This window comes from Nanorana parkeri, unplaced genomic scaffold (assembly GCF_000935625.1).
Source record: "Nanorana parkeri isolate BGI_ZX_2015 unplaced genomic scaffold, ASM93562v1 scaffold778, whole genome shotgun sequence".
Lineage (NCBI taxonomy): Eukaryota > Metazoa > Chordata > Amphibia > Anura > Dicroglossidae > Nanorana > Nanorana parkeri.
In genome coordinates this window covers 723,826-735,422 of record NW_017307046.1, presented here as the reverse complement: position 1 = coordinate 735,422, position 11,597 = coordinate 723,826, and the positions used below count along the sequence as shown (strand labels likewise).

Genomic DNA, 11,597 nt, shown 5'->3' with positions numbered 1-11,597 from the left:
CAGAGGCAGGGGGAGGAGGAGGGGGCTGATGGGGGGACGTTAAGAGGGACATAATTTATGTATAAGAGAAGGAGCAGTGATAGAATATAAACCAAATCAAAAGATACAAGGAGGAGAAAAAAAAACAAAAAAAAAAACAAAAACACAAAATCGAAATGAGGATTAAACAATATTTATTCTGAACCAATGGTATAAACACAACAAAAACTTTGAAAATAAAATAATGAAAGATGGAATCCATGAATTGCGGCCATGGTTTGGAAAGAAAGAAGCTTGAGAATGTTAGAAGACGAGTGCAAAACACAGTTTAGAAATCCCTGATGAACCAACTGAGGGTGGAAGAAGCCATGCAAACTACAAGCAGCATTCACCAGCTTTGCGAGAAACCGAAAGAGGGGGGAACAGGAGAGCGCAGCTCCCACAAATCACCCAATGCAGTCTGAAACCTGTGGACCTACATACAAATATTTGATAGCGCTGACAATGGCTGATGACTGATTCCCAGTAATGGAGGGCATGCATAGACACTTCTCAGCTAAACGTTAACACACCAACGCTTGGCAAGAACGGTGGGCAAATGCCTATGTAGCCAAGTCACAAGAACTCTATTAACTGCACAAGGACAAGACGGTTAAAGTGTACCAAACCCTTAAAGCACTACCCCGGGTACAAATTTTCCTAACCCTTGCAGTGGGGCTACCTCCACACTACAACTGTTAACTGCTCGTTTCTGACTAGGTTAAAATAAAAAAAAAAGTTATACTTCCTGTCCGTCTCATCCTACGCTGCAGCGATGGTATAGCCCTTGACGTCCTCACGTTCAATATACAGTGTGTAAAACGTGATGACTCACGGATCTTAGACTTCTGCAGTGGAGGCAAAAGGGACCGCTCCAAGAGCCAGCTGGATCAGGTGAGTATAACTTTTTTTTTAAACTTAAGACGAAAACGAGCAGTTGACCCTTGCAAGGGTTAATGAAATTTGTGCCTGGAGTTTTTCTTTAAGCACAGGTCCTCTATGGTGTTGTTAAGCTGTATGTGTTACAATTAGAACAACGACACTAACAAGTTATATATATGGAATTCAATGTGTTAGTCTGCAGGAGAAAGGAGCAGACTTGTTTATAAATCTGGGTGGACAGTCCCTGTTTTGGCTCTTGACCAAACACGGTTACATTACCTAAAATCTTTGTAGAGCTGCAGACCAGAAGACAAGATGATTATGAGACCCAGCATGCACCGTGGTAAATAAAGAACCAAGGTTGAGAGAAAATATGAACAAGCAAAATGGTAATCCAGAGAGATTCATAAGGTGATTCTTTACTGGTATTAAATTGAGTAAGCTGACAGCAGAAGTTAAATGTGTGTAATACTCTAGTAATGTTCTTAGAGCTTCCTGGAATTCCCGAACCCTGGGGATGTTCATCTTCCCTCCTCCAAGTTAAGTTTTCTGGTGGCCCCTACTACAGGTCTGCGAGGCCACCTATGACCGAAGGACCATAATGAGCTGTGCAAGAATGCGCAGCACAGAACCACCATAAAAGCCAACTGCTATTTGCATATCCGAGCATCAGGTTTTCAAGGCTCTTTGATTGTTCTGGAAGACACTTAGGGCCCGTTCATACATAGTGTGGTGACCTGCACTGTGCTGCATCGGATATGCTGCTCCTCCATAGATACAGTACAGCAAGTGTTGTCACACTAGGACAGGAAGTGTGTTACTGACCGGATTATCAGGTGAAACCAAAGGAAAAAAGGCTGAAAAAAGAAAGCTAATGCAGCCACCACAACTAAAGATTGGCAAGCTGTAATATATTGCAAATTTGTTCTTGGGTTTAGAGACATTTTAGGGCACATCTAGATGCCTGCATTGAACTCTCGCTGTCAGTTTACCTGCATTACATTCAGCCCATTTTGAAATACGCTAATTAGTCTGACAAAACTTATGAGTATTCTTATACCTTGTCAAATACACTGGGGTCAATTTACTAAAGAAGAGAAGGCTGTTGAATCAGTGAATGTTGTTAAATAAGGTAAACCTTTGTTCATGTTGTATACTCAATCCCAACGCCAGGGAAAGAAAACAGCACATGATTGGGTATTTAAAGTTAATACAGGTTCACCCCTTTTAATAATATTCACCTTGCAAAGTGAACAATAACTTTGCTAAGTGAACAGCTTCTATTACTTAAAGGAGAACTATGAGGTGAGTGCTTTTCACTCACCTCATAGTTCTAGCCGACCTGTGACAATGAGACTGTCACAGATCGGCTCAGTAGATCAGGAAGTGAGCGAACACATACCGGCGTTCGTTTACCTCTCGAGCCTGTCACGGCTCTCTGCCGTGACAGGGGAGGGGCTAGATTCCCCGCTCCGATCCGCCAGCGCTGACTGGCGGAACGGACGGGGAGGGGGCGGGTACAGCTGGCTCTGCCTCTAGATAGGCAAAGCCAGCTGTCACTCACGCAGCTGGGCGGATCCCGGCATAATTGTCGGGATCCGCTTCAGCTTCGGTGTCTCAGTATACCGCCAGCAGCAGCGTCTCAGTATACCGCTAGTTTGTGTCCTCCCGTTACCCTAAGGAGAACTATGGGGAAAAGCCTTAACCCCATAGTTCTCCTTTAAGTCAGTCAAAACCATTATCTTTCGTCCTACTTTTTTCCATAGAGAAAGCTGGCCCTACGGTGTCTGTTTTAGACAATTCCTGCTGTATGAAATGTGTCTTATTCAGCAGAATATAAATAATGGTGTGATGTCAGGCAGGGGATGAATGGAGAGGATATATCAGCAAGCTTTTAGGTAAAGTCCACTTTTCAAAGACTCTCGCAAGTTAAACATAGGTGGGCTTTTCCGGAAACAACTTGTTACTTCACATTTTACTTAATGTGTGCCAGCAGTGATGGCACTGCCTGGCCTGCATGGTCCACAATGGTCTTTTGCTCACTGTCCCTGTTGATAAGGTATGGAACAGGGGTATGGATCAAAGGTGGATTTAGCTCTTATTTGGCAGCCTTAGATCCTTACAACCGACATCATAGGCATCCACCATTGTCATAGTGAATGGAGTACGGTAACCTGGCAGTGCCACCACTACTGGTTAGCCATGTGGTAGAGAGATTTTATGAGAGAGCCTACATATTTTTTTTTGTTTTGGAGAGAGCAGGAAAGTAAAGGAATAAAAATTGTCAAGTTTTTATTGCAGTTGGTGTCTTCCTGTTCCGTTTACACATCTACCTACTACCTCTTATTCTTTTTTTACATTGTCATAGGGACAGGAGATGAGGGTGAATTTCTCCACGAGGTTTACAGACAACCTGACAATGGTTCTAGCTTGATCTGTGGTTGGGCTGTAATCTGTGCGACTTCACTGAAAGAGGTAGTATGTAGCAGGGAGGATGCGGTTTTGCTTGCAGGGTGAGGGAGTTAAAAGGAAGTCTGATGTAGAACAGAAATTTAGACTGACTCTTTATGGCTGTTTCTAAGGAAAAAAGTTGGTTCTGCGGATAACGGAGAGGTTAACTATAACAGAAATGCATTGCAAAGTTACATTTGAAGGAGAACTACTGGTATGGAGTGAATGAATTACACTCATCCTCATAGTTAGAGCCGATGTGTGACATTTAAACTGTCACACATCGGCTCCATTGATCGGTAAGTGAGCAAAAACATACCGCAGATCCGCTCACTTCCTGAACATCTCCCTACTGAGAAGGGTCACTTACAATTATCACCCCCCCCCCGCAGGGAATCCCCCCCCACCATTCCCTCTCCAATCCTCAAGCGCTGACTAGATAGGCAGAGTACGCTGTCAATCAGCCAGTGGGGTGGATCATGACAGTATTGTCGGGCTCCGTCCCGGCTGAGGTGCTCTCAGCATATAGCGTGCTATACAGAGTTTTGGGTCATGGGAGGACGTCAGTATATGTTCTCCCGTGACCCGAAAGCGAACTATGGGATAAAAAGGTTACCCCATAGTTCTCTTGTAACTGACCAATGAATAACGTATTTCAAAATGAATTTATTTTTTACATTATTAGGCAGTAATGCTTTCCACAATTAAAGAAGGCCGCTTACAAACAGTAGAATCAGCCATTTTCTTTCAGAATCAATAGCCAACCAATCGGAAACAAGGATTAGAGACAATGTAAGGCAAAATGTGCCATCTATATAAAGGCCATTAGGCTCTTCTAGTCATCTCAAAAAGTGGTTAATTGTCTAGCTCAGAAAATGGCTGTTATTTGACCTAATAGATCAACATTAAGCGTGAATGCAATAATCCCTTCACCCCTGAACCACAATGCTAAGCCAGCTCACCAAAAAAACATACTATGGTCAGTTCTGTAGGTTTCTGTGACTCTGCATTCCCCCGCTGACCCCCACCCCCCCTCGTAGCTCCACTGCTGCCCCATTCCTCCTCCTCTGCCGGTGAACACCGGCGCCAGGTCTCCCATCAGCGGCTGGAAACAATAGCCAGCCAGCTAATGGCTATTTTTATTTGCAATAGCTAATAGCAGGCTGGCTATTGCACCCACCCAGTGCCTGCTCTCAATCAGCAGAGAAGAACCTGAAGGACAACTTTCTCCTTCAGTTCCCTCCTCTGCTGATTGACAGCAGGCAGAGTCACCACGGGTCAGGGATGAAGATGCTATTGCAATCACATACTTTTCTGAGGTTTTAGCACTCTTTTAAAGTGGCAAAGTTTGGAAATAAAGTTCACACAGCAGTCCGGATTGTTTATAACCAGTGGTATAAACAGTGACTTAAGGTGACAGCAGTTAGCATGCAATTTATGAGTGGTGATTAATCAGGTGGTAAGTAAAATAATAAATGCATCAACAACTTAACTTATAACATAAAAAAAAAAATAACAACAGAACAGACCATAAATATTATTAAAACTAAAAAGAATATTTAATTTAACAAAATTAAAAAACAGTAGGGATATAAATCAGTAATAAACATAATAAGTGGAAAGCAGTACCTTGTTTTTCTTAATGAAAGGCCATAACTTGCCACGGGATTTGCCTGGGACTTTGGGATCAGTCTTCGCATCAGCCCTGTTGTTTGTAAGGCTGGTGTCTGACACAGTGCGTTTCATGGACTGCGTGAAGTCTTCAAAGTCGACATCTCCGGGAGGCTCAAACCCAGATTTGAAGGCTTCTATGACTGTCTGAGAATCCTGAAATATGGAAAACGAGAGGAACGTCCATAAAAGGTTACAATAAAAGTATATAAGAGGTAAGAATGTCTAAGTGACTGGGTCAGACGCTATGACGAGAATAGACTTCCTGCATATGTGTTCAAGGAACGATTCTCATTACTCTGAACAACCAAACAGATCCTTCTCTTCATGTATAAAGAGGAATATAAGAGAATGAAAGGGAGGTTCTGATTGGTTGTTGTGGGTAATGAGAATTGCTCTTCTTTCAGCAGCTTTACATATGTAGGTGACAAAGCCAAACACACATGATCTTGACATCCATGTTGCACAAAATAAACTATAAAAAGATGGATTTGTATAATGAGGCCAAATACCCACTACAATAAAGGTCACCACCTCACTGGACTACCCTATAAAATTATTGAGCATTGCTGGTGCTCCCGGTATTCCCCACCACTCCTGCCATATTCCAAGTGATATGACCCCAAAAGAGTAGTTCACCTTTGTCAAACTTCAGCCAATTACGTTTGAGAGACTTAAACCTCCATCTCCCTTCTAGAGCATGCCTTTCTCAACCAGGGTGCCATGGCACCCTGGTGTGCCATTTGACTTCCTCAGAGGTGCCTCAAAATTTTGCGGTGGTTGGACTGTGGTTTGAAGGGGGGAATGAAAACTGATGTGAAGGGGGAAATTGAGACTGATGTGGGGAATCCTGATGTAAAGGGGAAACTCTGATGTGAAAGGGGGGACTCTGATATGAAAGAGGGGATCTAATGTGAAGGGGGGGCTACTGATGCAAAGGGTGACTCTGATGTGAAGGGTGCAGGGAATTATGATTTATAAAGGGCAATTCGATGTGAAAGAGGAAACACACTTTTTGGACTATTCTTGCATGAGGTCCCCCTTAAAATCTATGACATTTTAGACTGTGGTGCCTCGAGATTTTACATACTTTTTAAGGTTACCTTGATTAAAAAAAGATTGAGAAACGCTGCTGTAGAGCAACAGATGTTATTACTCTGTGATATCATCACCTGGCTCTAAAAGAGTCAAGGCAGCTGCATTGTTTTTCTGGCAAAAAAAAAGAAATCAATATTTGCCTGTGACATGGGACAGAGAGGAGTGGGAGATTGGGGGTGTTCTGTAGTCCAGCAGGCAGAGCTGACAACACTGAGCACATTGAATTTGTGGCAGAGCAGCAAGTATAATTCTGTACTTGCAATGTTTTTAAAGGGATAAAACATGGGAATGCGCATCTATTAGAGAGATGTACTGTATATTTGCGCCCTAACATACAGTAAAGTATCTGTGAAGTCACACTAGCAAAAGTACAGCATAGTACTTTTTAACTGTTTTATTGCCATTTTTTTATTTCAAAATAAACGTGTAAATACTTGATATACACTGTTTTCACATGACCGCACAGTATCCCTTCCTTTCCCTCTTCCTAGTGCAGGGGGGCAGACTAATTATGTCAGACATAGCGGCCAAGAGTTGCTGTCAATCATTAAAGCAGGGCATGGGCGGCTGGGGTGCCACCTAAACTATGCAGATCAAGGCATATCTTCCAGCAACAATTCTGGGGGACATGAACGCAGCAGGACTGAGGGGACAGAACATGACCGCAAAACTAAGTCTTAGTAGCCATCCAAGGGATGCAAACTGACCGCACCAGCACAGATCTCCTTCGGTGCTTGGCGTAGTCATATTGCAAAAGCACGGAACAAGAACGGGCAGGATCAGCACACACCATTAGATAGAATGAGAACAGTCTATTTTTTCAAAGATGTACATAGACACACACAAACATACATGTAACATTTTGGGATAACATACTCTTAAATGAGAACTATGGGGTAAGTGTTTTTCCCCATAGTTCTCCTTAGGGTAACGGGAGGACACAAACTAGCGTCCTCCCGTCACCCTAGGCTCAGTATGCCGCGGGCTACAGCTCGCGGTATACTGAGATGCCGCAGCCGGAGCGGATCCCGACATCGAAGTCGAGATCCGCCCAGCTGCGTGAGTGACAGCTGGCTCTGCCAGTCAGCGCTGGCGGATGGGAGAGGGGAATACAGCCCCTCCCCTGTCACAGGAGAGACGTGACAGGATCGAGAGGTGAGCGAACCCGGTATGTGTTCGCTCACCTCCCGATCTACTGAGCCGACCTGTGACGGTCTCATTGTCACAGGTCGGCTAGAACTATGAGGTGAGTGAAAAGCATTCACCTCATAGTTCTCCTTTAAATGAGGTTGGTAGCTCAAACTGTGAAATCTGCTGTAAGCCACTGACATGTTTTGGCCAGATGGCAGCCATATTAGGAAAGGAACTCCAATGTAGCTTTTGTCACTACTTTTTAACTAAAGAACAAAGCAATTTAGTTGTTAAAAGCAGCTACTATGACCACAGGGAATTTCACAAAGCTATTTCAGGACATGCAAAGGATGGCACTATGTTCTAATGAAAGGAATAGAAGAACACTTGGTGACCAGAGCAATATCAGGAAGAATGTGAGCAGAGAAGGATGGAATACAGGCTTGCATCTAGCTCTAGGCCTGACTGTGCCTCACGCTCACATTGTTTACACTGCCAAATTTCATACTGCGGTCGGATTAGAAACCTCTGCCCTATCATTATTCTTTCAGTGTGTGGCAGTGGTAAGGAACACAAACATCCACAAAGATGGCCTATTAAGGGTCTCAGCCCACAAGGCGGTTATGTTAAAGTCTAAAATTTCATGGTGCTTCTATGAACTATTCACTTCAGTTACCATACGGCACGAGGCAGTTTTATTCTGTAATTTGAACTGGTTTGTGAAACAACAGAAGCTGTCCTTGGCATGTCCCATAGACACCTAAGAATTACTCTTCTCTGGTAGGTGGGAAATGTACATTTATTCCAGCAACCATGCTGTGTTCATTAAACTTAATTTGTTATATGACACTGTGATACTTGTGGATATAGGGGGTATAATGTGTAAAGCAACTAGAAGAAGTACCGTTTGTTTGTCCACCAGGTTGTATACTGCGTTTGTTTATGCAGAAAAAATACATATTTGAAAAAACCTTTTCCTGCATTTGGAAACGCAAGCTGAACCAAAGGAAAAACAAAACAAAAAGTTTTCAATGCGTGCTACAATATTGCGCTAACAATCCTTCCTGATTATATGGCAATCCCAAATACCTAGTTAAGATACTATTATGCAAGTTTCCTTTTTGCATTCAGATAGAGCAACCCTAAAGGGTTGCTGCAAAGTTCAAATGTATTCTGTAGAAAACCCTGTTTGCTTCTGGATTCACAAATCCAGCTGCCTTCTGCAATAGGAGCAGATCTTGCAAAGCTATAGGCTCTCGACTATCAAACACCACTGGTATTAAACTGTTCTCAACACTCTAATAGGATCACCGCCTCACACTGGAAGGGATTTTACAATATCTCCATGTTAAACATTATCTATGCTCTTTACAAAGGTATAAATTACAGACTTAACTCAGAAAACACCTCGAGTTATTCTGCACTTCTGATCCTCATGGCCTAGGTATTATTTCCTTGTACTCTTAACAACAGCAAGCCTTCCATTTTCTCCACCCCCTTATGTTGCCAAATGGGAGAAGAGCCTGAGGAATGCAGTGACTACTGAGAACTGGGACCAAATCTGGGCTTCTTCTTAATGTTCCAGCATGGCGTTGGATCTAGAAAACTATTATAAACTATTATTGAGATGGTACTTAGTCCTTACCAGGATCTTTAGGGCCTTACCATTGTGCCCATCCAACAACACCTAGTCCTCATGGATGGGTTGCTTATTCCCGCCAACCTGTGAAAGGGACTCCTTGAGGCTGCATATAGCTAGCACCCTGATAAATTCCTTAAACGCTGGGAGAGGTTACCAATACCCCCCACCTTTCTCTCTACCCTTTTTCCCCATCCTAGCCATTCCTTTCCTTCCCTTTGCTCTTCCCAAATTCAACCATATGACCTCCCCTATTTCTCACACACACAAACTGCACAGTCTTGACTTCGGGCAGCCATATTTCCTGAACAACCTTTGTTTCTGGCTGCCTGCTTTCAGTATGAAATTCTGTATGTCGGAATACCTTTTTTTGACCTATGTTTAAAGCAAATTGTGTGCCAAATCCTTTGTTGTTCATGATATGCAAATGTGTACATTGCAGTTACTGGTCAGGTTTAGACAATGTTAAATATTAAACTTAAATTTCTCAAAAATCTATATAAAAATCAATCCTGTAGGTGGAATTTGGCAGGGCAATCTTAGCCATTGGCTTCTTGGGGATGCTGCTTTTAAAACCTACCTGCCATAGTTTCTTGCTATGGTCTAACTCATCTCAGACTTTTAAGTGCTCTCATCCACTTTAAAGTGGGAATTTTATCATGATAGTCCTTCCATCCACCTCCCAACAAATACTGAATAGACTGCCCATTTGGTCTAAGGAGGCTCTAAAAGAGTGCAGCACTTACCTTACTGAAGGCTTCATCCCACCCATACAAATGGTCCCCTAAAGCCCCTCCTCTTTGCCAGTCATGTGACCGCCCCCTCAATTAAATCATCACATTAGAAAGCATACACATGCAAGGAACTGGCTACATTGTGGGCCGAGAGAGAATATAGGAACACCAGTTGCCGTAGGACTGAGGTATAAGGCAAGTATTCATTTCTCTTACAAAACTCTGGACAAAGTGAGCACTATATTATGCATATGTGGGGGAGGAGATGTGCTGTTGCAAATTATTTTGCCCCATGCCCAGAGTTGGTGTTTAACCCAATAACCTTTTGATAACAAATGGCAACCCCTCAGTGGCTGTGGCCATTTACATTTGCACAGAGCCAAGACAAAGGGATAATCATTGTGTTCATATCCACTCTGCATGAGCACTGTTATCTCTGTCCCAGGCTTTTTGCTTGTGCAACTTTGAAGGTGGGAGAGTGTTAAGATGTAAAGACTAGTTGTAACATCAGCATTGTGATAGGAATACATACTAGAGTTGTGTTTGATAATGCAATCAAAGCTTAATTGAAAAATCCCTTCCATCTGCCCATCACTTTCAACAACTTCCTGGATTCCCAATGTGCTTTGCATCTCCTTCCCTGTGAATTGATGCAATCTCGATTTCTCAAGACTATATCCCATCATGCACTGCTTCCAGCAAGCAACGATGTTACATTGTGGGAAGTTCAGAGATTGAGTTGTAGTTCTGACGTCAGGCTTAGTTAGAGCTATGACACAAGGAAGTGCATATTCACAGGGCTGAGTGAAATTGTGTCAGTGCCCTGAGGACGTACAGCCCTGGGCATCTACAATAAGTTTATAAACTTCTAGATGAATATAGTTATTAGGAGTGGAATGGAATTTCTAGAAATTCAATACAGAAATATATATTTATTTTTAGTTTTTGAGCATAGATACCCTTTAATGTTCTATTTGCCAATTCACAATTGTGTTCAGAAGTTTGCATACCCTGGCAGAAATTGTGACATTTTGGCATTGATATTGAAAACATCATGCCAAAAAATTTCTTTTATTTAGGGATAGTGATAATATGAAGCCATTTATTATCACATAGTTGCTTGGCTCCTTTTAAATCATAACAACAGAAATCATCCAAATGGCCCTGATCAAAAGTTTACATACCCTGGAATGTTTGGCCTTCTTACAGACACGCAAGGTGACACTCAACATAAAAATTTTCAACTACCACCATTTTATTCTATAGGGTCTTGGCATTCAGAAAATATATAATGTTGGGGGGTTTTACGTCATTTTCAGGCCTAAAATGTGGAATATAACATGGGTGCAAAAATTGAAAAAAGGGCCTCAGTCATGAAGGGGTTAAAATGGCAATTAAAGGTTCATTCCCCACATTTGTGGCTTTTTAAATTGCAATTATTATCTGTGTATAAATAGTCAATGAGTTTGTTAGCTGTCGCATGGATGCACTGAGCAGGCTAGATACGGAGCCATGGGGAGCAGAAAAAACCTGCGTAACAAGGTAATGGAACTTTATAAAGATGGAAAAGGATATACAAAGATATCCAAAGCCTTGAAAATGTCAGTAGGTACTGTTCAATCACTTATTAAGAAGTGAAAAATGTGGGTATCTCTTGATACCAAGCCAAGGCCAGGTAGACCAAGAAAGATTGCAGCCCCACCTGCCAGAAGAATTGTTCGGGATACAAAGAAAAGGCCACATGTAACCTCAGGAGAAATACAGCCTACTGAGGAAAAAAAGACGGTGTGGTTGTTTCAAGGAGCACAATACAACGATACTTGAACAAAAATGAGCAGCATGGTCGAGTTGCCAGAAAGAAGCCTTTACTGTGCCAATGTCCCAAAAAAGCTCAGTTACAATATGCCAGAAAACACCACAACCATAAACGCTATGTTTGGAGATGGGTCAACAAGGCCTATAGCGACAAGAAT

At 42.4% G+C, this 11,597-nt stretch overlaps 1 protein-coding gene across 8 annotated transcripts in view; it reads right to left on the bottom strand.

Moving 5' to 3' along the window:
* Positions 1 to 11,597, bottom strand: part of FNBP1 (formin binding protein 1) — a 220,895-nt gene that overhangs the window by 35,496 nt on the left and 173,802 nt on the right. For 7 of the 8 annotated variants that reach the window (XM_018564751.1, XM_018564749.1, XM_018564750.1 and 4 more), the window contains exon 9: positions 4,981 to 5,178. In XM_018564751.1, coding sequence (XP_018420253.1) covers positions 4,981 to 5,178 — 198 coding nt within the window. Of the gene's footprint in view, positions 1 to 4,964; positions 5,179 to 11,597 lie in introns of all 8 variants that reach the window. The other variant, XM_018564754.1, reaches the window with a different exon arrangement.